At 36.5% G+C, this 27,730-nt stretch overlaps 1 protein-coding gene across 2 annotated transcripts in view; it reads right to left on the minus strand.

Moving 5' to 3' along the window:
- The window catches only part of DNAJB14 (DnaJ heat shock protein family (Hsp40) member B14), a 46,501-nt gene extending 19,094 nt beyond the window's left edge, over nt 1-27,407 (minus strand). The window contains exons 1-3 of one of the 2 annotated variants that reach the window (XM_065877587.1): nt 27,137-27,407; nt 11,664-11,835; nt 5,153-5,298 (exon numbers count right to left, since the gene is read on the minus strand). In XM_065877587.1, coding sequence (XP_065733659.1) covers nt 5,153-5,298; nt 11,664-11,835; nt 27,137-27,269 — 451 coding nt within the window. In that variant the 5' untranslated portion in view covers nt 27,270-27,407. The remainder of the gene's footprint in view (nt 1-5,152; nt 5,299-11,663; nt 11,836-27,136) is intronic. The other variant, XM_065877588.1, reaches the window with a different exon arrangement.
- Nucleotides 27,408-27,730: the final 323 nt, after the last annotated feature.

Genomic DNA, 27,730 nt, shown 5'->3' on the forward strand with positions numbered 1-27,730 from the left:
TTTGAATTGCTTTGCCCCTATAGGTAAGGTGTCACTTCTCTTTTGCTGCTTTCAAGGTTTTTTCTTTATCTTCAGTTTTCAGAAGTTTGACTATGATGTGTCTTGGTGTGGATTTCACTGGGCTTATCTTTTTGGAGTTCACTCAACTTCTTAAATTACAGAAGTTTATATCTTTTGTCAAGTATTTGAAGTTTTCAACCTTTATTTTTTTTTAGTACTTCTTCAGCTATGCCCTCTTTCTCCTCTTCTTCTAGGAAACATATAAGAATGTGAAATCTTTTGTTGTAGTCTCACTTGTACGTGAGGTTATGTTCCTTTTTTCTCTTTCAGTCTATTTTCTCCACTGTTCAGACTGAATAATGTCCATTTTTCTATTTTCCAGTTCACTGATTTTTTTTTCCTCTGTTATTCTGCTGTTTATGCTATTCATTGCTAGTTTCATTTTGGTTTTGCACTTTTAATTTATAGAATTTCTATTTGATTCTTTATACCTTTTGTTTATTTGCTCAGACTTTCTATTTCTTTGCTGAGACTTTTATTCTAAATGTTTCAAGCATATCTGTAATTGCTCATTGAAGCATTTTTATGATGGATGCTTTAAAGACTTTGTTAGGCAATTCTAACTCTTCTGTCATCTTCATGTGCAATTATATTGATTGACTTTTAAAATTTGATTTGAAGTGTTCCTAATGTTTAGTATAGTAAGTGATTTTCAATTGATTTGTGATCATTTGAGATTATTATCTTTTAAGGCTCTCGACCTTTCTAAAGCTTCTGTTTTAATTGTCCTGTTTGGTACAGGAAGTGAGGATACCACCTTGTTACTCCAAGGTGGGAGTAGAAGTTGAGGTTTCCCCCTTGGCCTCTGATGACGTCTGAAAGAAGAGGCTCCTCATCACTGATGGGCAGGGATGGGATTTCCAGTCCCCAATCAAGCATCCACTGATATCTCTTTGGCTGGAAAAAGGAAGGGTGCCTCATTATTGCTCCCCAGGTGGCTTTAATGACACCACAATGATATGGCTTTGCTTACCTCTGGATGGCAGTGAAATTCCAGGCCACTTATAACACTACCCCAGGTGGTGGGGGAGAGGAAGGGATACCTTGTTACTGCTGGTAGCAGTGGAAGTAACAGCTCCCTACTCAATCTTCTCTGTTACCACCCCAGTTGGGAGGGTAGGGCATCTCATTACAGCCTGGAGAGGGTGACAGTATAGGTTCTCAGCCTCTGCTGGTGTGGGTGTGGGTGGGGCCACAGTTTTTTCTGTGGTATTTGGCTGCGGTAGAACGGCTACTGCTTAAAAGTTTTCTGTCTTGCTATGTTGCCCCTTTCTGGGTTGTCTGGCTAGAGACAGCAGGCCTTTCTTGGGAATTGTTTGTCTGTGCTCATTGGTGTTTCTGGGTTATCTGCTTCTCCAGCACCCAGTCTAAGACATAAAAGGCAAAATGAAACCCAAGCAACACACTGCCATGTTGTTCTTTGGGTCCCAAGGTCCTTAGCTGGTCTACCTTCTTTCCTCTATGTTTCAGTTTTCTTATGTTTGTTTTATTTTATAACTAATATCCAGTTGCACTTTAGTGTGAGGAAGAGGAAAAAGTATATCTCTTCCATCTTCCTGAAAGTGGATGTTGTCACTGACTTTTTTTTTTTTTTTTTTGCGGTACACGGGCCTCTCACTGCTGTGGCCTCTCCCATTGCGGAGCACAGGCTCCAGACGCGCGGGCTCAGCGGCCATGGCTCACGGGCCCAGCCGCTCCATGGCATGTGGGACCTTCCCGGACCCGGGCATGAACCCGTGTCCCCTGCATCGGCAGGCAGACTCTCAACCACTGCGCCACCAGGGAAGCCCGTCACTGACTTTTAAAACACTTCCCTCATTCTCATATCCAAGTTTCTGCCATTTTCTCTCTTCGCTAACCGTAGAAATCATACACACTTTGTGTAAACTCTTAATTCTCACCAATTATATGATGGCTTCTCCAATTACTCTGATTATAATTCTACTTTATCTTTCTGACTTTTCTTCAGACATCTTTATTCTATGTTTTGAATTTAATTACATCAGTCTTCTGGGAGATCCTGGGTAAATCAGTTAATCTCTCTGAGCCTCAATTTTCTTATTTGTGAAAGAATGACACTGGTTCCCATCTATTTCAGAAGATTGTTAATAAGCATTAAATTTTTAAAAATAGGAATGAAAAAACTATAAAATGCTTGTCAAATGTTAGGTATTACCATTATTCCAAATGTTCTGTGTGAGTCTTGTCTCCTCTTCAAAAATTACAAATTCTTTGAGTAAGAGGATATCTCATATTTTCTTACTGTATTTCTCTCAGAATTAGCCCATAGGGTAGACCTGATATCTCTGTTCTTATAGATTCACTCTAGATGTTAAGAATATTGAACTACCAAACCTAACACAGGCAGTAGCATCTGATCCATTATTATTTATCAAGCAAACATATAAACAGCTAATCAATGCCCTTGTCATTATATTCAAGTATATGTAAACAGGCACATGTACTATTCAAATAGTCTCTGAAATACTTGGGAGTCTTTGAAGGTCAAGGTAGATTGGGCATGTTTTGAAGATATCCACATCAGACAGAAGAAAAGGCATCCATTTGATTCAAATATTTTTTTAAGGTACGTTTATATATACTATGCAAGTCACTGTCTAGATGTAAATAAAATATTCCCTGCTTTGAGAAACTCACAAACCTAACTAAAGAACAAAGAAAGAGCTACATGAAGTTAAGAGTTCATTTAGTCTACTCTCTTATTTTTTTTTTTTGCGGTACGCGGGCCTCTCACTGCTGTGGCCTCTCCCGCTGCGGAGCACAGGCTCCGGATGCGCAGGCCCAGCAGCCATGGCTCACGGGCCCAGCCGCTCCGCGGCATGTGGGATCCTCCTGGACCGGGTCACGAACCCGCGTCCCCCGCATTGGCAGGCGGACTCTCAACCACTGCGCCACCAGGGAAGCCCATAGTCTACTTTCTTTGATAGTAAACTTTTATTTTTAAAGTTTTACAAAACACACAAATGAAAATATCTCTTCTATCTAATTTAATTCCGTAACCAATTATCTCCTCTTTTTCTATGCTTGAAAGATATAAAAAACAAGTGGTTTCCATTTTCTGTAAAAAGTATTTTGGCAATTACAGAGCAATAAATCTATACTTACCTCTCATATAAACAAAAAACTATAGTCTTTACTTAGAATAAACAGCTTGGTATCCCAAACACAGAAATTTAGATCAAATGCTTAAAAATAAAATAAGACGATTCAGAAGGTAATGAAAAGGTCCTATGTGTTCAATGAATGAAACCTGCCATTTCTGTGTGCTGACACACTAGCAGTAATATTTTCTAATTAACTACCTTTGCTCACCAAGCATCTCTGGCTTACAATCTGGGTTTTCTTTTCTTTATTTTTTTTTGCCATGCCACGCGGCACGTGGAATTCACAGACCAGGGATGGAACCCGGGCCCCCTGCAGTGGAAGCGTGGAGTCTTAACCACTGGACTGCCAGGGAAGTCCCAACAATCTTGGTTTTCTATGTAGTTTCCACTCAATGAAATATGGGTTCATCAACCACCACCCTATTATGATCCTCTTTGGAGTTAATAAATTGGCATTCTGACTTACAAATAACCCCCTATTTATTGAATAATGTGCGCCTTTCCTCTAGAGATTAATCACCGCCAAGCATGTTGATAAATATTAAGCTTCTAGTTTTGCAAAGTGTAGTATTAGACTCTGAAATGTACCACACCAAAGAACAATCACCTTTGTTAAACCCCTCTAAGTGTCTGTGTGGGGTGACATATGTGTTGCTCACATCTTCAAAACACAACACAGGCTGTAAAATATTGGTAGGTTCACTTACTGTTATTCTAAGACCGATAATGCTAACATGACTTCAATACAGAAATGGGAGAAAGAAGCAGTTAAATGTCCTTAACATTAATGAAGAATTAATACTGAAATCATCTAACAGATCACAAACATGCAAATAACTCACTGCCAAATGTGTTTAGACATCTTAAAAACACAAAAAATTTTAAATTAAACGATTTTAATTCAGAAAGTGAAAAAAAGGTTTTTAACTTTGGGGGGGAATATGTGCTAAAGTTAGTGTTTTTGAGTAAAGCAGCTTTTCCTATGCTTTCAACACACCACTTTTAATCTAAGGAGACAGAGAAGGCGCTCACTGTCACAGAGATAGTCTACTTTCACCAGCACCACTTTGGCAGCTGCTTTTACTGGAAAATATTAATAATCCCCAAATGTATTTTGCTTGCCAACTTCTTTTAAAAAATAAAACTGTTTTGCAAACAATTTTAACAGTATTTTTATGAATGACAATTGAGTCATCTATCTTTTAGGAACATTTAAAATGATTATCTCCTTCCTGTTATTCCAAGACCCCAGCATTTCACTGTGAACATACATTGGCTTTATGAATGCCAAATTCACAAGAACAAATAATCGCAAATGTAAGCATTTCCCTATGAATCAGAAGTTAACTATTATGAATAAATTGTAATAAACATGAATTATAAAACCAGTTCTCTCACACTTATTTACTAAATTGGCAAAAAAACTGAAATAATGAGAAAGAAAATGAAGAAAATATTAGCCAAGAGAAAAGAAACATTCTTGAAAAAAAAATCACAGTAGTTAGAACTACATATAAAATATGCAAAAATTGGCCAGAGTTAACAGAAATAGAAGAATACTGGACCAATAGTGATTCCAAGTAATTTCTCAATTCTAGACAGTCTTTAATATCTTAAAAACTCATAAAAAATATATTGCTTTTAGTTCTTTTAGAACCAGCTGGTAACACGCTAGAAGCTCACGCATAATCACACTAGTTGTGTGCAGTAAACTAGAAGGCGTGCACGGGTGTCCAGAAGTTACTTAGAACTCTGCCGAAACTGACATGTTGCTTCTGTGAAGCCAAACAGCATTTGTTTGGCTCTTGGTATAACAAGTTAACCGTGAAGTGTTAAAGGATTTTGAGGAGGCTTGCTTATGCTGGCCTCTAAATGCACCAGTCTAAAGGCAGAATTTAATATTCTGAAACAGTGTAAAATGGATTCTGAAAAGGGCTTAGAAAATTGCTTTAAAAGGTTTACTTTACTTTTAAAAGCATCTGTTGCTCCAGGTGCATGGTTTTTGTCTGGATGAAACTTCAAAGCAAGCTTTCTATAAGCTTTTTTCAAATCTTCATCACCAGCATCTTTGGTAACTCCAAGTACTTCATAGTAATTTTTACATTTGTTTATGCTGTGAACAAGAGAATGTGTTACATTGTAAGTAAACTTCAAGGAAGAGCTTCGAGTAATACCTCTATTTTTTTATTTACTAGAATAGTATAAAGAACTGTCTGTGGACTGTTTTCTCGACATCAAATTATAGTTTATCCATTAAGGGTTATTGCTCCATTCTCTTTTTCAATAACAGACCATTTTTCCAACCTCTCCCAGTCTAAGAAGAATTGACCATAAGAATGTCCTTGGTGCAATTTATCACAACTACAGAGAAGTAAAGCAAAGCTCATAACAAGTGTGGATGAAGGACAGAGCACACACTGTAACTAAAAGGAGAGAGTAAGAACAATTTTATAGTACTCTTAAGTGCATAAATAAATTCCAAAACTCCTCGCAAGTATGTCACAGCTAAAGATTAATGTGCATTGCATTCCAAGAGTTTTATTGTTGCATAATGTAACCTAACCAAATATCAAAGCAGCAGTTTAGTGCATGTAGGCAATTACAGTACCCTATGGCTTCAATGTCAAGGCAAGTTAATTCAGCTAGGCAATGATAAAGAGAATTCATTTGTGTCAGTCTCTATGAAAGATACAATCTCATAATAAAATACATCATGGACTCAAAAGTATTTGTTACACCTGATTTTCATTATGATGAACATACTCTTAATGATTACTTACATGTTTATAACCCTAAATATGCAACATTTAAGCCCAGAGTCTTTGAAGTATGTTAGGAAAAGAAATACTCTGAATGAAGCAGAGAATACTAATCCTTTTGTATGCTAACATTGTCCCATGGCCTAAAAATTTTTCTTCACTAAAATACAGCTACCTTTTAAATACTTTTTGTTGAGTACTATATAACTTTAAATGTGTTCCATGTATGAGAGCCTTGATGACAGAAGTAGTAAGAAGTAAAAGGATCTGAGGCACAATTGTTCCCTGACAGCTAAAGAACTGCAAAGGCTGACTTGAAATTTTCAGAGAAAAGAGACAAGATTGATCGTATTTCGCTACTAAACCTATTAGCCATCACAGTGCTTGGTACATGATGGGTTCTCAGTAAATATTTATGGAATAAATGAACCTTAGCGCTCCTTTCATAATGAAAGCATTCATCATTTGTTATATGAACAAGGGGAAAAAAAGAACACATTGAAAATATTATAGAATTTTTTAATAATCACAACAAAAATCTGTTAGGCACTCTTCTTCAGAGTAATAATAATTAAAATTAGATTTTTCTACTTTAGATACTTAATAAACATGAACACAAGTCAATAATTTCATAAACATGACATTTCCTTGATTTAGTCAATAATACTTATTGAGCATGAACTACGTCCCAGGGCACTTGAGATCTGTTAGAGAACGAAACAGAGAACAATCACTGCCTGTGTAGAGACTCATTCTCCTAGATATGTTAAGAAACTATGTGATAGAAAAAAAGAGAAGAACGACATGTACAGAACACCTACTGTGTGTCAGGCACATATCCACAACCCCATATCCATGTTCCAACATCCATAAAGTTCTGAAAAATGGAAGTTATTCTATAACTAACTTGACTGCAAAAACCTGACTTGGAAACTTTCAGAGGCAAAATTTCAAAGGCAAAACTGAACTGATGTGAAGCTGCTATAGAGTCTTCATTTATCACATTCAAGTGTGATATTTGTACCTTTTGCTGCAGAAATGGCACTATTAGGTTAGGGCTGCTTACCAGACCCTGCTAAGACATTATGTAATCTATAACATATGCTCCTTATTACTTTTTGAAAATATGAAGATCTCGAGTTCCAAACTACATCTGGTCCACAAAAATTTCACGTAAAGAATCGTAGAATCTTATTATGCTGATTATTTTATACAAATTATCTCATTTACTCCTCATTAGGTAGATATTGTTCCTATTTAACCAATGAGGAAATCAAGGCTTCGAGTGGTTATGTAAATTGCCAAATGTCATATAACCAAGTAACAGATGCAAACCAGAATTTATTTCTTCAACAAAAATTTACTGAATATCCACTTTCTGCTAGATGCTGCTTCAGACACTATAGTGGTAAATAAAGCAGTCAAAAATTCCCTCCTCACATTAAATTTACAATTGGGAGAGAGATAAGCAATTAACAAATATAGAAGTAAATACGAAGTACATCATATGACATCATATGGTGATATATGTTTAGAGAAAAATGGAGTGGCAAAGGGAAAGAGCGAATGGAAAGAGAGGCCTGCTATTTTAAATAGGGCGATTAGGAAAGGCGTCACAAGTGAAGCTTCAATCCTCAGTTTGTCTGACTTGAAAATCCTGCTGTCTCAGAATCAGAATAAAGAAGAAAAGGAGCCCATTCAGACTCCAGACCAACCATCCACTTCCTTCTATTTGCTCTTCTAATCAGTGTTTAAACAGATTCTCTGTTGGTTTTGGTGCCCCAAACATGCCTTCTCTGCCTCTCCTCTTGTTTAGTTTCTACAACGTCTTCAGACCTCAGCTGAGCTCTTCCTTTTCTCAAGAACTCAGATTCCTCAAGACTAAGTTTGGTGACCCTCTTATATTCTTCCAAAGCTCTCTGAACTTAGCCCTATCCCAGCAATTATCTTAAATGTACCACAGCTATCAGTTTACAGGTTCGCCTGCTTTTCGAGACTATTAGGCCCCTTGAAGGCAGGGATTGTGTCTTGTTCACCGTATGTGTTGAATGGATGGATGACTAGTACAATTTGAGGGCAGAAATGGTGAAGATCTAAAAGTCATTTTTGGACCAAAGACAGTAAAGTGCTGTAAGAAAAATATAGCTGGCACCAAAAAATCAATTTGGAATAGACTGTGGGACAAGGACCAGAGCTAAAAATATGACAGACACTATCTGAACACAGAAGACAAAAGGCAGTGATAAACAAAACACTGAAAAATCCTAAAGTCATTACTACTTGCTTTGAATGCCTAAGATGTTTCCTTATGTACCAGATTAATCCTATAAAATTATTTTGTTGATTATTTCCTGAGCACAAAAGGCTAGGCAATAGAAAAAGGCAGTCTAGTAGAGGGCTGCTGGATAGTATAGGGAAATTAGGTTGGAATTCACCTTCTAGAGATTCACCAGTCTTCTAGAGATGGGTCATAAAGCTAAATACCGTCACAAAGAGAAAAAAGGTAGGAAAAACAATTATTTCACTAACTCTTAGCCGTATCTAGCTCTACCATATCTTCCTTGCACTGAATTTTTCATCATATATTAGAGAAGAAATTCTTTGAGAAGCTAGCAGAGAGGTATAAAGTCAACATTACCAATGGACAAGCTGTACAGTATGTATCTCAAGTAACGCTGCAAATATACTCATTTACTTAATTTTTCACACCTAAATGAGAAATTACCATTCACAAATTAATTTTATTCTATATATTGTTCATTATACTCCTTTTCACCAACTAACTGCATTTGTCACATTTTTTTATAGTTCGCTCCTTACTGAAAGATTCAAATCTTCTTCACCATCCTCACCAAAGAATAAAAAAAGAAGGAAGGAAGGAAGGAAGGAAGGAAGGAAGGAAGGAAGGAAGGAAGGAAAGAAGGAAGGAAGGAAGAAAAAAGAAAAGAAAAAAGAGGTAATCTATTACCTGCCTTGGAAGAAAATATTGTGCAAAAAGGCCAGAAAGATATGTCTGGGAGCTCAACAGGGGAGATGTATGCATGGCTCAACTTTTATGTCTTCCTTTATGTGTGAGAAGGCATTCTGGCTGTGGAAGGAGGGGTCTCTTTCTATTCTTTTTTTCATATATTATAGATGATTTTTAAATAAACTTCAAATTTAATTGGTGTTTAGGAAAATAATTCCTTACTCCTGAGACAAAGGATTATTTATTTTATAAATTTAGCACAATGGTTTATTTTCTTTTCATTTAAAGAACTACAGCTTAAATCCAATCCTAATGAAATCCCCATAATTCAAATAATTTTAACAGTTATACAGAAGTGTTCCTAATTGATAAATATAATGATGGCCAGTTAATGATTTCTCACTGATCTTGTAAATTTTTAAAATAAAAGATGGGCTTTTTTTCTATGAGATATTAAAAGTCTCTTTAAATTAGATCCAGGACACCTTTTGCTCTGTAATTTTTCAATATATTTCAATGCAAAGACAACAAACAGTGCTTAGTTTCACAGAATATGAGTTTTTACAAAGTTACACACTTTTTCTTCAGTCTTACTGTAACCTAGCTCTTACTTATGCAATGGATGCAGTATTATTGCATGGCTTCTCCCATTGAGCCAAACTGTCACTGGGCAACTTGTTTGCATAATCGTGCTAACCAAGATAACATGGCTTTCTTCAGAAAAATCCCCTGTGTATAGGTAAAACAAAAACAAAAACACACAGCATGTAAGTGTTTGCTGGTGATCTGTTACCCCACTAAAACGACACTTACAAAGGCTAATATAACGAGTAAGTGTTACATGATTAGCTAAGCAACTCTTATTCAGTATAAGATACCAAGAGAAATACTTTGAATAACTTAGGGGTTCTATTAAAGAATGTTCTGATCATATTTATCCCCAAAGGACAAAAACTTCATTTATTTAACTTAAAAAAGGTATGCTAAAATTATTGATAAGAGAAACAATCTCTAATACAGGTATACTACTAAGCTAATACTTGTACTCCATAAAAATTCGGTATCAAACTTGGCTGGGTCCACAGTGCTAGCCAGCAATCATCCCATTCCATCTGCCTTTCCCCTCTGCGAATATTCTATACCTTTACCACTCTTCTCAAGCTTTCAATCTCATCTCTTTTCTTCTAACTGTCAGAGGATAACTTCATCTCCAATTTCATAGAGAACACAGACCCAAAAGACAGGAACTCCCTCAACATTTTATTTCCATCTGTCCAATTCTGGCCATATACAAAGGGGATCTGCACCCACTAACATCTTTCATCTTTCACACAATTCACTCTATTTAGGTCTTTTACTGAGAACAAGTTCTCCCAGTAAAAAGTAATTTCTACAAGAAAATAAAATTTGTTTTTGGAGAGATGTGGTTTCCTGAAACACATTTCAGCAAACTGTTTAATTAAAGGTTTTTCTTAAAGAAATTCAAAAGCAAGGATCTCATTTATTCACTTATCTCACTTATTCAGCCACCTCTGACACAATACTACTGTTATAAAAGTCATTAGCAAGATTATTTATAATTCTCAAAGTACTTCACTAGCATTCAGGCTAACCAAATATCCTTTACCATGATTATGGAGTCTTTGTTTCTTATTGTGGTCACACAGATAAAATGTTACATTCAAGCTTTAGCATCTGAATATATATGAAGAAAAGCACAATATGAATACATCGATACTTGATTTAAAAATAACTTCAATTCAAAATTATGGTGAGTAAAAAAGAATTAACTAAAAATAAGAATGGGGAAAAAAAGGTGAAAAAAGAAAGAAAATAAGATTAAAAGAGAAATAGGTAAGAAAGGTCAAAAGAGAAAGAAAACTAGCTTTACCTACTTTTCACTTAAGCTAGTTCACTGTACTATTCACTGTCTATGTTGAATTATCCAATTAATCACTGTTCAGAGTCCTTCATCCTTATACTTCAGTTTCCTTAGACAGCAATTTCAGTACAACATCAATACAGTTTCCTTAAGCTACAGCAGGAGACCATAACAGTATTTTCTCTAGTGTTTCATACTCAGAAGTTCATTTTCTTTCCAGAAAATCTTTTCTTAATTATAAAATTAATAAAGTCAATCTCCAAAACCCAGTTCCTAATTTTCCAATTCTACCTAATTCTTCTGCTTTAAGTAGAAGTGTATCATGAAGTAAAACTAAAACACTGAGACAGAATGATCAGAGTAAGAAAAATATTAAAAGGAGAGGACGTTATAGTGTTTGCATATGTATAAAGATAGCCTTAAAGAAAGAACATAAACAGAAAAAAAAACTATCCTTCATTAATATAAGTAGGAAATTGAAAATGCTGCTGCAGTTGCCCTCAATCTTCTTCTCATATGAAATTCTCCTGCTTTCATATATATATACATATGACAAAACAATTCTTTATCCTCTTTCAATATTGTTATCTAAACACTGTACTGTGTCAAAAACTGAAACAATTTGCCTCAAAAAATTTCTTTCTGTAAGTAGCTTTGTGGCTTATAGTTACTTTAAAAGATGGAAACTTCCAGAGTTGGTAATTTACAGACTGATTTCATAAAGAATATAAAGCATAAGACACCCAGAGTTCAATTCCTCAATGTCTGTTCTGCTACTGAATTATAATCCAAACCCATTTTTTAGGTGTTATGACATTAAACTTATATTAGTATCAGTTATAATGGACACATAAGTTATTTATTCCTACCTGAGAACTCCATCTACTTGGTCTTTGGTGTAGCCTTTTCCACTTTCACCACTACCAGAGTAGCTGTCCTTTGTGCAGTTAGGCTTGCTTTGATCACTACTACCTGACGGTTTTCGGCAATGAGGGCTATTTCCAGCAGTGCTTCCATTTTTCATAATTATTTCCAATAGTGCTGTGGAAAGATACAGAAAGCATACTATCTCTGTTTACATACACGTGGTCTTGAGAAAAAAGTTATAAAGCTGACAAATTGTGTACTTCAGAAAGATACACCATAGGGTCTTTTAAAATAAATAGCAAGCATTCCCTTATGTACTTAGCTGTTGACAGACTACTGATCACCATTCAGAAGTAGAATATTAAGAAGTTTAATGTTAGTAACTCAAAATTACTATCATCCAATAACTTATGACATACTTTTATTTGTCACATCATGGTGAAACTGCAGAATACCAAAGAAAAAGATAGTCCTTAAAGTAGCCAATGAGATTACCTAAAAAGAAACAGAAATTAGACTTCCTATTTATTTCTCAGCAGCAACAATGGCAGCTAAGTGAGTAATATCTTCAAAATACTTAGGGAGAATAACTGTCAACTTCAGTTCTGCACTAATTTTCTGAAAATTAGATAAGATTAAAATAAAAACATTTTCAAACAAATAAAAACTGAGAAAATTTACCACTAAGATTTCACTAGAAGATACTTAAAATACATATTTTGAACAAAAGGAAAATGCTTGCAGACAGGCTGAGATGTAAAAGGGAATGGACATCATGAGGTCCAAATACTGTGGAGCAAACACTGTGGTAATGTGTGAGTAAATCTAAACTGAGTCCATAAAGCAACAGTATATGTCTAGGATCTCCTAGAAAATACTGGAGAGGCACAGAAGAGGGTAGAGAGAATATATGAAATAAGAATGGCCATGTATATTCATAATGATTAAAGATGGGAGGGTGGGAGGGATTGATTAAACTATTCTCTCTCCTTTTGGGTATGCTTGAAACTTCCCACAATGAGTTAAAACTAAACATTGAAAAAACAAAATCAACAGAACTAAAAGGAAAAAACAGAGAAACCCACCTTGACAGTAAAAGATTTTAACACACTTTTAATCCAAAGCTGACACTGGGTCGATTAAATAATTACTAAGGATACAAATGACATTAACTTCTAATTTATCAAGTTTGATCTAAGAAACATAAAGTAATTATATCCAACAAATGTGAATATTCATTCTTTACAGGCACACAAGGAATGAAAATTGACTATGTTATAACTAGACCATAATATTATCCTCTTCAAATCTCAAATAATTAGTATTATAATATACTACAATCTCTGAGCAAAATGCATTTAAGTGAGAAATCAATTACAAAAATGTAACTAGATCACAAATGGGTTGGAAAGGAGAAGAGTCTAGAAAAACTCATGTATCAGAGAAACAATCATAATATAAACAAGAAAATGGAATTGAAGAAAAATGAACATACTACATATCAGATTTTGTGGATCATCAAATGGTGCTGGCACAACTGGAGAGCTATACAAAAAACAATGAATCTGGACCCCTTCTTCACACCATACACAAAAATTAACTCAAAATAGATCACACACCTATATGTAAGAGCTAAAACTATAAAACTCTTAGAAGAAACTATAGGAGTAGATCTTTGTGACTTTGATTTAGTCCAAAATTCTTAGATTTGACAAATTAAGTAAAGTGGCAGAAGAAAAAAAAAGAGAAACTGGACCTTATCAAAATTGAAAACTTTTGCCCCTCAGAGAATATCATCAATAAAGTAAAAAGACAATCCACAGAATGTGAACAAATATTTACAAAATCATATATCTGAAAGAGACATATATCTAGAATATATAAAGGATTCTTACAATTCAATAGTAAAAGGACCAAAAACTCAATTAAAAATGGGTAAAGTATCTGAATAGACATTCTCCAAAATAGATATACAAGTGATCAATAAGTACATGAAAAGTTGCGCAACGATATCCACTAGGCAAATGAAAATTAAAACTACAATGAGATACCACTTTACATCCACTAGGATGACTATCATCAGCAAGATGGACAATAACAAGTGTTGGCAAGAATATGGAAAAATGGGAACCCTTATACATTGCTGATGGTAATGTAAAATGCTATGTCCACTTTGAAAAATCACCTGGTAGTTCTTTAAAAGATTAAACATATAGTTACTATTTGACCCAACAATCTTATCCCTGGGTGTATACCCAAGAGAAATGAAAACATACATGTATACAAAAACTGGTTCACAAATATTCATAAGAGTATTGCTCGTAATAGAAAAAAGTTGAAACAATTGAAATGTCCATCAAATTATGAACAGATAAATAAAAGGTGATATGTCCATATAATGGAATATTATTTGACAATTTAAAAAATGAAGTATTGATATATGCTACAACATGGATGAACCTTGAAAACATGCTAAGTGAAAAAATCCAGTCACAAAAGACCACATATTGTATGATTCCATTTATATGGAATGTATAGAATAGGCAAATCTACAGAGACAGAAAGATCAGTTGTTGCCAAGGGTTACTGGGGAGAGAAGAATAGAATTGGGGAGAAATGAGGAGTCATTGCTAGTGAGTATGAGGTTTCTTTCTGTGATGAAGAAAATGTTCTAAAATTAATTGCTGTTATGGTTGCACAACTCTGAACCCACTGAATGATATACTTTAATTGAATGAATTGTAAGGTATGTGAGTTACATCTCAGTAAAGCTGTTATATATATATTTTTTAAAATCCAGCATTGTCATTGCCACACGGCTTGTGAGATCTCAGTTCCCTGACAAAAGACTAAACCCAGGCCACAGCAGTGAAACTGCTGAATCCTAACCACTAGACCACCAGGGAACTCCCGATAATTATTCTTAAAATTTTACATATGAGAAATTTCTTCCATATCTTTTTCCTAGCTAATGCATTCAAGAGGTCACCAAAGACATACGATATTCAGTTTTTATAACAATCTAGCTGTAGATGGTACAGAAAGGCTCTTAATTAGACACCAATCTAGTAGTTATTAACAATATAAGAATAACATATAGTTAATTTTTAACTATAGTTTAGTTCATATTTAATGCAATCACATTAACCTTGAGAGCAGAAGCCAGCACGGTCTAGTGGGTAGTAGTTCACAACTTTTTAATATGAAAAATTTTGTGGAAATTCTGGGAAGACAACAGCTTACATTTTAAACCTCATAAATTAGAGGCAATTAGACAGCAAAATCAAAACCTCATGTACAAAATCCCAAAATACAAGAAGGTGGGGACAAGCCACCAATAGCTACAAGATCTATGTGGATAGTATCATCTGTGCAGGGAAAAGCAGAGGACAGTAACAGGGCATTTTACCAGTCCACAGAACAAAATAACTGCAAAATAGCCAACAGGGACTCTCTATGAAGCAGAGCAGGCGAAAATGAGAAAAGTGAATAAAAAGTAATGGGTTTTGCTCACTACAATAGCATATGATTGAAAGGGTTCACAATAACTCTTAAGGGCATCCAGTCACTACAATTCTCAAAACTAATCAGTCAAAGCTCTCCTCCAGAACAAAGTCACACCAAGGAGAAACTGCTGGGAACAGGATCCAAACTGAAGAGACGAGAGGCAATAGAAAAAAAAGAAAAGCAAAATTCCAGATAAAGTGGGGAAGGAGAAAGGAGTGAGATCTTATATAGCAAGGTGACATACTTTCAAACATTACACAGAAACTGGAGAAGATCTCTGTGTATTTAGAAAGGCTAACTAACTTCACATAAAAATGAATAAAAGAAAATGATAGAAGTGAAATCTGATACAAAGTTACATTAAAAAAAAAGAACAGGATAAATCTCTGAACACAATGAAAGCACACCACAAAGACTTGCCAACAAAATAGGTAAACACTATAACCTACTATTTCAAAACAAGCTGAAAAGACTTTTAAAAATTATTCACAATACAAAAGAACATAAATTAGAATTAACCCCCCCCCCAGATTATCTACCCATAGCTTAGGTGATAAAACTCAGGAGACAAAAAAAAAAGAAATGGAAAAATCAATTCAAAAAAGAAGAATTAAACTAGAAGAAACAAAGAGTTAATAAACACAACAGAACTGCTGTGTAAATGAAAGAGAACATAAAAAGTACAATTTTTTAACTAAAACAAATGAAAAAGGCAAAAAATTAGAAAGAAAATGGCAAATATCAAAGATAGTTAAAGAAGATCCAACATACATATAATGAGTCCTGAAGAAGAAAAATAAAGGAAATTAAATCAATATAACAATAATTGGAGAAAACTTTTCTGAAATAAAAATAAAAACATCTGAAACCACATAATGAAAGGGCCAATCATGTACCTAAGAATACTGACCCAGAAAAACCAACATTAAGATATACTCTAGTAAAATTAATTGAGCATCTAGTCAAAAAGATCAAATGGCTTATTCTCTTATAAAGAAAATCAGATTGTCATCAGACTTTGCTCATCAGCAGTACTTGCATAAAACAATAGAAATATATATTTAGATACCAAAAGAAAGAAAATCTGAATCAAGGATTTTGTATCCCTCACTAACTTCAAGCATTAAGACCCACAGCTGAAACTGTTTTCCACATTCCAGAACTTAGGGAGCATAGTTCCCACAAGGCCTTCCTAGAAATCTACTAGAGAACAGGCTTTAGAAATCCAAAATTAGACATACAATGACATAAGGACTGATGGTGAACATTAAATGTACAGTGACCTATTGAGTTAAAACTGAACTACAATTAAAAGAGAGCACATAGTATGTAGTAATAATATGCTCTGACACTGTAGATAGGTTCAAATATTTTTTAAATGGTAGGATCCCTCTGTCTTTCCTTTTACTTGTAAAAAAAAGATCATTTGTTTTCTCTTCCTTTCATTTTCATTTGGCAGCTGAAGCCTGGACCAAAGGAACTTATTGGGACCAAGGAAGCACTCATAGCCAAAAGCATGGCTAAGCTTGATAGGCCTGCACCAATGGGATCAAAAATGCAACTTATTACATACAGGGGGAAAAATGAACAAATAAGTAAGTTGATAATAACGGGAGCCACATTTCTTACTCTCAGAAAATGGAATTACAGGGGGCTTCCTTAGTGGCACAGTGGTTGGGAGTCCGCCAGCCTATGCAGGGGACATGGGTTCGAGCCCTTGTCCACGAGGATCCCACATGCCACGGAGCTGCTAGGCCCACGCACCACAACTACTGAGGCTGCACTCTGGAGCCCGCAAGCCACAACTGCTGAGCCCGTGCACCACAACTGCTGAAGCCTGTGTGCCTATAGTTCGTGCTCTGCAGCAGGAGAGGCCACCGCACTGAGAGGCACGCACGCCACAGCGAGCAGTGGCCCCCGCTCGCCGTAGCTGGAGAGGGCCCACACACGGGAGCGAAGACCCAACACAGCCAAAAATAAATAAATAAAATAAAATTTTAAAAAAACAAAAAATGGAATTACAAATATGAAAACACAGAAGGTTAGAATGAACCCTGTGGACTTCAAACGGAGGTGTGTGAATCTTTGCACAGACTGCAAAATTAATAGAGATTAAATTACTACAGGCATGTGTATACCCACAAACACATATAACACAGAGATATACATACACATACATACATGCAACATACACACATACATGCATTCATACATACATATATTTCTTTTTTTAAGATCTATTTATTTATTTATTTTTGGCAGCATTGGGTCTTCATTGCTGCACGCCGGCTTTCTCTAGTTGTGGCAAGAGGGGGCTACTCTTTGTTGTGGAGCGCAGACTTGTCATTGCAGTGGCTTCTCTTGTTGCGGAGCACAGGTTCTAGGCGCGTGGGCTCAGTAATTGTGGCTCACAGGCTCTAGAGTGCAGGCTCAGTCGTTGTGGTGCATGGGTTTAGTTGCTCCACGGCATGTGGGATCTTCCCAGACCAGGGATCAAACCCGTGTCCCCTGCATTGGCAGGTGGATTCTTAACCACTGTGCCACCAGGAAGTCCCCATACATATATTTCTTAGCTCTACCAAGAGGACCTAGAGGCAATGACATACCTGTAGCAACGAGCTTATCAAGTGTCTATATCTTAGTTTCTAAGTACCATTATCCACTAGAAAGAATCAGGACTCCTGGGGAGAGAAGTGATTCCCAGGGCAGAGAAAGTAAAACGTAAGCCTGAAAACTTTTTTGTGCCAGAAAGTAAGGGAGTTCAAAGAATGATGAGGACAGGTCAAAAAGACATAGCAGCCAGCTTGAAGGGGCTCCTACTGACTAAATCTGAGGCAATCTGAGCATCAAAATGAATAACGATAATAATGGATTAAATAGGAATCCATGAATCCATACTAATAAATAAAGTTGAGTGCCAACTAATAAACTGCAGAAGAAATAATGGAATAAAAAACCAACATGTGGCAACCATCAGAAATTTCTTCTGAAAAGAATCATCAATGGATGCTAAAAGGAGTTAGTGAAAGTTTGTTGTGGAACAGGGCATTTACAGTTTCAAAGTATTTTCCCACAAAATATTTATTAATTACAAGAGGGGGCTAAACAAAGTAAGTTTAGAGTGGAGAAACCTGGTAATCACCAACTTCACCAAGTGATCAAAGTTAACCTCACCAGTAAGGACCAAATCAACATAACATGTCTCCTGATAAGTTACACTAAGAACATGGTATGCCTGCCAAAGATTCATAAGAGGAAATGTCAGCCAAACCCAAATTGAGGGAAATTCTATTAAATATCTGGTCTGCACTCATCAAAAATGCCGAGATCAAGAAAGAAAAGACAGGGGATGTACATTGGTACAGCTGCTATGGAGAACAGTATGGAGGTTCCTCAAGAAACTAATAATAGAGCTACCGTATGATCCAGCAATCCCACTCCCACTCCTGGGCATATATCCAGAGAAAAACATGGTTCAAAAGGATACATGCACCCCAATGTTCATTGCAGCACTGTTTACAATAGCCAAGACATGGAAGCAACCTAAATGTACATTGATAGGTGAATGGATAAAGAAGATGTGGTACATATATACAATGGAATATTACTCAGCCATTAAAAAAGAATAAAGTAATGTCATTTGCAGCAACATGGATGGACCTGGAGATTATCATACTAAGTGAAGTAAGTCAGACAGAGAAAGACAAATATCATGTGATATCGCTTACATGCGAAATCTAAAAAAGATGATACAAATGAGCTTATTTACAAAACAGAAACAAACTCACAGACTTAGAGAATGAACTTATGGTTTGGTTGCGAGGGGCTGGGGTTGGGGAGGGATGGATTGAGAGTTTGGGATTGACATGTACCCATGGCTATATTTAGAATAGATCACCAACAAGGATCTACTGCATAGCACAGGGAACTCTGCTCAATACTCTGTAATAACCTAAATGGGAAAAGAATTTGAAAAAAGAATAGATACACGTATACGTATAAATAAATCACTTTGCTCTACACCTGAAACTAACATAACGTTGTTAATTGTTTGATTAAACAATCGTTAGTCAACTATACTCCAATATAAAAAAAAAAGAAAAAAGATATCTAGAGAACAAAATATGCCAAATAAATGCAACATATGTCCTTTTTGCTATCAAAAACATCACTGGGAGAACTGGCAGAATTTGAATGAGGTACATGCATTAATTTCATGAATCTGATGGTTATACTGTTGTTATGTAAGAGTGTCCTTGTCTTAAAAAACATACACTGAATTATTTAGGGGTAACAGGACATCATGTCTACAACTTACTCTTAATTGGTTCAGGAAAAAATATAATAAGAACAAATTGTGTATGTGTGTGGGTGGGGGAGAGATAGCAGGGAGAGAGAGGGAGGGCACAATAAAGCAAATGCAGTAAAATTTTATCAAATAGGAAGCCTGAGTGAAATGTACATAGGGAAGTCTACACAATTTTTAAGACTTTTCTATAAATTGGAAAGTATTTCAGAATTTTTAAAAAGCTAAAATATGGAGGGAAAATAGAGAGAGTATATGAAAAGAAAATATAACTGTTTTCAGTAATTTTTATCAGTGAGGTAGTATTGGTAATATTACACTGAAACTATTATGTATATGATGTGGCATAAAGCAAATAAATAATCATGACACAGTCTATCATTTGCCATGGCCTTGAAAACCAGGATTACTACTGTGGAAGGAAAAAAACAGAAATAGAAGTGAGAAAAGTTTAAACACCCCAAAGTGCTTAACTTGAATTGGTCTTACTAGTATAAACTTATTTAGCTGTTTTAATTTAAAAAAAAAATTCCCTAGTCTGTACACTGAAAAGGCTCAGAAACAATGAACAATCTGTTAGCCACAGCATCCTTAGTACCAGATTGTGATACTGAAACACCATTTTCCACTAAAAGAAACCAGGGCTTACTGGAGATATGGTTGATTCCAGGTCTAGTATAGGGAATATACTAGAGGAACCTGAAACTTTCTGTTATACCAGAGAAAGGAAACTATTAAAGACTATTGTGAATGTGTCTATAGGACTCAGGAGCTAACCTAAAGGTGTTCCCACTGGCCAGATCTAAAAAATAATATTATCTGCCTTTGGAAAAGGGGAGCCAACTCCTTTTCTTGAAAACTGATAAAAGCAGTCAAGCACTTATCATATCCTGCCTTTCCTATATGAACTGCAACACTGTGTAACCCTAAGACAGGTGAGGGGAAAGTGTCTCTTTATAGAAGTATTTCAGCCAATAAAAGAAAAATTATTTTTTAAAAATGGTTAAAGCCAGATGTGAAAGTGGTTATATGTGTTTATATTTGCAGGTGGCCACAAAGTCCCTATGCATGCTAATTAGGAGTTACCTGTACATTCCCTTTCATTCTTAGCACAAACACATTCTCTCATGGACATCTTCCATGTTAAAAGCTAGATGCTAGATATTGTTAAAGCAGGATCATACAGTTGCTTTAAATTTTCAAGTTATTATGATACTGAAAATCTTTCTACAATTTCATGCATAGGAACTGTGCTTAACAATGGCTGTGTGTATACATGCACTCACGCCAAGCACTCTTTGGCTCCAGAAGAGTGAAAATTTGGACAAGTTCCATTACCTCTGGGTCTTACTATCCAGTTTTATCATCTTAAAAATGGAATCAGCAAGGTTTTCTGGATTAACAATCACTGGAACCAATGCCTGAGAAGGTAATGGATTCAGTTTCAAATACTGTCAGAATTTAGAACACATTGGCCTTTTCTGATTTATTTAATGTCTTAGCTATCATATGAGATCTCAGTTACTACAATAATGTGCAGTATTACAAATATTAATTGGGCAGATACAGTACTTATAAACCAGATTACATTTACTTTTGGTTTTAAAACTATGCAACCTTATTTTATGTGTTCACTTTCCAGACAAACAGCTTTGCTTGTGGTTTTCATGTAATTTGTACTTACTTTAAGTATACTCCGTATTAAGGACCGGTGGAAAAGTAAATATAGTATTAAAAATGGTTATGTGGATAATCCAAAAGTGAAAAACCAAGATCTGTTTTTATTTCATAAGGTTCTGTTGCACACCTGTTATATATAATGTCCATCACTAACAAAACCTAAAATAAGAACACATGATTTGAAAAAAGGATTTTTTTCCTTCCTCCTCACAAACTGGAAACAGCTTTTATTTGTGTGATTATAAAAGTAATGTTGTTCAGCTCATTAAAAAAGACATAACAAAGTGAAGATCACTTATAAATCCCACACAAGAAAAAAAATCACTCAACCATTTTGGTATATTTAACTCTAGTTACTCTAGTTGGCTAGCTATCTAGTTTTTTATATATTCTGAAACAAAATTAGAATAATCTACATATGATTGTAGCTTACCTTTATTAAGTTCATAATTCAATGTTAAATCTAGGTCCACATCATCTTTATTTTTTAAGACCTTATTCAGAACTATTGCAATAGGGGAGAGAGAGCAGGCTGAACTCTGAATTCATTAAGACAGCTGGGAATTTGTAGCCAATAAGCAGGATGAGGTGGGTCAGTGGATGGAAAATTACTGAGGCACATCATCGTTTTTAATAGGTGCATAGTATATGAATGCAATGCAATTTATTTAATCAATTCCCACTGATGGACTCTTTCCAAATTTTTGCTACAGTGACAACCCTTATACATACATTTTTGCACACCTGTCCGATCATGGAAAAACTTCACTTGTGAATATATTACCATGAAAAGGCTTATAGCTATAACTTTTTCATTTATTTATTTAACAAATTGTCTTCATTGATAAGGGAATAAAATTATATAAACAAGTATTATTCCAGAAAATCTAGGCTTTACAGATGCCACAACTATATGCAAAACACTGTTAGACACCCTATGAGTAGAAAAGATGATTAACATTAAAATAGTTCCTGACAACGGAGAGGAATAACTATATACATAAATAATACAAGGAATAAGTGCAAGGCAAGGAGAACTACATGTTAACTAAGAAGGGAATGAGTAGTTGAATCCAAACAGAGACTAATCCTAATTTAAGGTAATTATTTTATGCTTAAATAGGTAATTAAAAAAATGACAGAAAAGAGACGAATACTATATTGTTAACTCCAAGGCACCATCCAAATACTTTTGCCATAGTATTCAATAGTAATACGTGAAATTCTTATAGCTCTTAATAAAATAACCTTATAATAATCCTGTGAAGACTACAGATAAAACTGCGGCCCAGGAAAGGAAAGGGGAATGACAGGAATTGAGCCATTTTTGTGTCCAGCAGATACTTCCTATTTCATTCTTCTAGAATGTAAGCTCCCAGAGGAGAAGAACTCTGTCTTATTGTTCACTGACTCCCTAGTTCCTAGAACAGTGCCTGCCACAAAGAAGTATGGATTCAGTAAATATTTGTTGAATAAATATATCCCCATTTTACAGATGAGGAAATTGAGGATCAGAAAGACAGTTATGGATGTAGCGGCACAAAACCATTAAATTAAGGCTCAAACCAAATTCAGTATTCTTTCTTCAACTATAATGTCTGAAATAGTTTGGTTATTAGCTGAAATTTGGAGATCATTTTATAACACTTGGTGCTATCAAAATAACTGTTCTGAATGTATAATTTACACTTGTCACTAAATTTTGATTAAGTCAGAAACAGAAGAAAACGGAATTGTCTTGAAAGGAATAGGCTGGATAATACTACAGATGTGAAATGACAGTTTTAAAAGCTTTATTTTACCAATTTAAGTGTGACAAAGGAGGACAGAACTTTGAATTTTTTATCAGATTTAAATTTAAAAATAATGCAGCAAAAAAAAAAGAAGAAAAATCTACAAACATATGTCTCATCTGAGGGGAAAAATAAAAAGAGGACTATTTTCATTGCTATTGTGCAGATAGATGCTGCAAATTATATGTGAGTTATCCACTCAATAAAGTAGACACAGGATGGCCTTTTTTGAAGTCAGAGGCTGCCACTTGGTTCAAATTACTATGAACTTCTTGAAAACAATTAAAATGCTTTTCTCTGAAAAAAAAAATCTATACTTCAAACTGCCTGCCAATTAGTATGAAACACCAAAGTATTAAAATACCAATGTAAAGAATTAAAACAGTGAGACTGGAAAAAAAAAAAAAAAAAAGAAAAGAACAAAAAAAATAAAAATAAAAACAAAACAGTGAGACTGTATCTCTGTAAAAATCCAAAACATATCAATAATCCAATAAATATACAGTTTAAGAAACTAAAATGCAATTTACTTTCGCATGCTGACATTACTTTTCCAGAATATTTATATGTCCTATGTAGTAGACATATACATATATCATCCTTTCAAACATAAACCAAACTCACAGTATGAAAATATTTGAAAGCTGTAAAATTCAATTTGCTTAGAAGTCCACTGCAATAAATAAACTGTAAAATAATATTCTCAACTAAATACTTAGAAAGCAACAATGTCCTAGACTCATTTGAAGATGCTTTTCCTCAAGGGAAACTCCTGCCAGCTTTTTAAAGTGGTTTATCAATCAGACTTCTCACCTGGCAAGAATAAAATGTAAAGAGGACAAAAATTCTGGAATTTAGCTAGAACTTAGTCTTACATCTTCTCATTCACTATATAAAAATAAGATAAATCAAAATGCAATGTTTTATTTTGCCTATCTTAGCATGAAAACACATTCATCAAAACTCTGAGTTACAAGGATTTGAGGGTAGTCTAGAATGGGTGAAATTCAGGTATAAAAATTTTAAATTCCATTTTAACCAACAGCTTCAATTCCCTTTTACATTAAATATTTTATCAGAAACTTATACAAATGTTCTAGATCTTTCCCTCCCCTGAATTCTTAAATTATTCCAATAAACATCTTCTGAGAACATTCTATGTAAAATACACTTTAAGTATTTGCATGTGACTTAGCTAATGTTCACATGGGCCCTGTGATGAAATCTTCCTTGTACTCATAACTAAACAAGGTTTGGCAACGTTAAGCAACTCATCCCTGGTTATAAAGCTGTCAGAGGCAAAGTCTCCACCTGAATAAGGTCTTCAGACTACACCACAACTGTAATCAACCACTTTATTTGGTAATCACATATTGCCGTACAATACACTGTACTATTAACTTTCACTGTTATTTTCTTAATTTTCCCTATGTTCATGACTTTAAGAGCAACGTGTTGTGCTTTGATATCTTACAGTATCTTTAGTATTAGCAGATTGATTCAAGTTGCTTGTATGATAGAATTACAGACTACAAGTTTAAAAGTTCTCAAAGCCTCACACTTCTTAAATGGAAATGATACCAAAATAATTGAGTGCTGTTAAATGCCTTCCATGTATTAACTCATTTAATTCTCATAATAGCCCTATAAAATCGGTACCTTATTGTCCCATTTTGTAGACAAAAATGCTAAAAGCTAGAAAGGTTATCTAACTTGCCCAAGATTAAGGTTACAAGCTAGTTTGGGGCAAGGCTTCAAAAGTCAAGGTATTCTGTCTCAAGTGGTTACATGCTCAATGTTAAAACTGTCCCTCTAAGACTAGACAATGACTAAATGAAATCATGCGGTCCTACAGTTGAGAAATTCAAAAAATTTTAACTCTGGGCAATGATTTCTTGGATATGAAACCAAAAGCACAGGCAATAAAAGCAAAAATAGACAAATGGCCCTATATCAAACTTAAAAAACTCCTGTACATCAAAGGAAACAACAGAATGAAAGACAACCTACAAAATGGGAGAAAAAAATCTGCAAATCACATATCTGATAAGGATTTAATATCCAGAATACATAAAGAACTCCTACAACTCGACAACAAAAAAATAACCTAATTTAAAAATGGGCAAAGGACTTGAATAGATATTTCTCAAAAAATGATATAAAAATGGCCAACAAGCAAATAAAAAGATGCTCAACATCACTAATTGTTAGAGAAATGCAAATCAAAACCACAATGAGATATCACCACACACTTGCCAGGATGGTCACTATCAAAAACCAAAATGCAAACAAACAGAAAATAACAAGTGTTGGTGAGGATGTGGAGAAACTGGAACTCTTGTGCACTGTTGGCAGGAATGTAAAATGGCGTTAACTGCTATGGAAAACAGTATGGCATTTCCTCAAAAAAAGTGAAAACAGAATTACCAATATGATCCAGCAATTCCATTTCTGGGTATATATCCAAAAGAAGTGAAAGCAGGATCACAAAGAGGTATTTGCACACCCATGTTCATAGCAGCATTATTCACAGTAGCTAAGATATGGAAACTACAATCTATTCATAGATGATGAATGGATGCCAAAAATGTGGTGCATATATATGCAACGGAATATTACACAGCCTTCAAAAAGGAACTCCTGTTATATTTATGCTACAACATGGATGAACTTCAGGGACACTATGCTAAGTTAAATAAGCCAGTCAAAAGGGGCAAGTACTATATAATTCCACTTATATAAGTTACCTATAGTAGCCAAATTTTTAAATGAAATTACAGTGGTGGTTGCCAGGGGCTGGATGGGTAGGGAAATGGGGAATCATTTAATTGGCATAGAGTTTTAGTTTTGTAAGACAAAATTTTGGAGATCTGTTGTACCAAAATGTGAAAATGGTTAACACGAATGAACTATACACTTAAAAATGGTTAAGTTGCTAAATTTTGTTGTGTTTTTGCCACACTAAAAACAAAAAATCACTATTTTTTCTTTCATTTCCCTCTCCTGTCCTTCCTGGTACAGTACTTAACAGCAGTGTAATGAAAAGGATAGAGAAAAGTACGGAATGCAAGGGCTTTAACAATGTAGAAAAGAATTAAGAAAACAACAACAAAATGAAACAGGTCTCCCCACATTCTTACTGACTTACTGATATTTGTCTTAACCTGGAAATATCTTGAACCTCAAGTGAAAACAGTATCCTATCGGCCAGACAATGCAGTGTAGTGGTGAAGGGCCTTTTGGAGCTAGAGAGCTCAAGTAGTATTCTGACTTTGTTACTAATTACTGTCTGACCTTGGGTAAGTTATTTTCATTCATTTACTCATTCATTCATTCATCAAAAAGTCTGTTTCCCTATGAGTAAACCTGGTCAAATGAATCCTAGGATTGTTCTGGGGAGTAAATGAAACAATTCATGTAAAACACTAGACACTTTGTAAGCACTCAATACATGCTGGCTATAATTACTTTATAGCCTAGAAAGCAGGACAAGAACAGGACTTAGACTAAAGGAAGTCCAGTACTCTATTCCTAAACATGTGCCTCATTTGCCGATAATTATGGTGCTATCGAATCGGATACTACTTAGCAAATCATTCCTGACTCTATCATTTTTGTGCTTCTCTCTTCTAAAGAACTCTCTCTCGGAAAAGCAATGTCATCTCAGGTGTTCGAAAACGTTTGCTTTGGCAACAGTGTTTCCTACCCCAGAGGCGGTGGAACCAGGGACCTGTACAGTAACCACCAAGAGTTCCCCGTTCCTCTCACTTCATTAGGGGCCTAGACCTTATTTGGGGGTGAAGATGAGGAGGGAGGGGGCCACACACCCACACACCCAGATATAAAGCCCCACTCTGGTAAGGCAGGACCAGACGAATCTCCTGGAAGAATGACAGCTGGACATTTACGAAAACCGACCGGGGAACCGGCAACTCTCGCCTGCCGGCTGAGAGCCGGCATCTCGCAGGCAAGCTGGCGCGGAGGGAGTCTCGGGCGGTCCACAGCGGGCCCGGCTGGGTCGGTCAGGGCCGGGGCGGGGGTGTGTCGGGGAGGACCGTCCGGGGGGCCGAGCGGGCGGGGTCGTGGGGCCCGGGGGCCCTGCGGCTCCCAGAGGGGCGATGGTGGGGCGGGGGCGGGTTGCGCGGCGGCCCGGGGACCGGCCGGGGAAGAAGGGGACCGAGGGCCTCACCGCGGGCCGAGGGCAGTGGGTAGAGCTTCTCGGCCTTCTGCAGGAAGCGCTGGGCCTTCTCGCGGTTGCCGGCGTTCAGGGCCTCCCGGGCGATCTCGACACATTTCTCCGCCTCATCCCGGTTCCCCTCCATGGCTTGCGCCCTTCTTCCGTTTCCTGCGGGAGCGCAGCGACGAGAGACGGAAGCCGCCGTCGCCGAGGAGGCGAGGCTGGCCGGGGTTGGGGGCGTGCGGAGGCGAGCGGGGAGGAGCGCAGGCGACCGCGGCGGCGGGGCCCCGGCGCGCTGGCGGGCTCGCGGCTCCGCCTCCTCTCGGCGGCCTCCCCGCCCCCCGCGGGCCGCTACGGCTCGAGCCGCATCCCTCCCGGCCCCCGGACTGACCTCCCGGGCCCGACCGCCCGAGCCGACTCGGCGGTCCCTGCCTGGCGCGGCCCGGCTCGGGGCCGACCGACCTGGGGGCCGGGGGTGCGGGCGATACCGGGCCGGCTGCCCGCCGGGGGGTTCCGCCGAGGCGGGGACCCGGCCGCCTGCAGCGGCAGTGACGTGCCCTCTGACCTCCCGGGGCGGCCCGCTCGGGCGGCAGCCCGCCTTCCTAT

The sequence above is a fragment of the Phocoena phocoena genome, chromosome 5 (genome assembly GCF_963924675.1).
Source record: "Phocoena phocoena chromosome 5, mPhoPho1.1, whole genome shotgun sequence".
Lineage (NCBI taxonomy): Eukaryota > Metazoa > Chordata > Mammalia > Artiodactyla > Phocoenidae > Phocoena > Phocoena phocoena.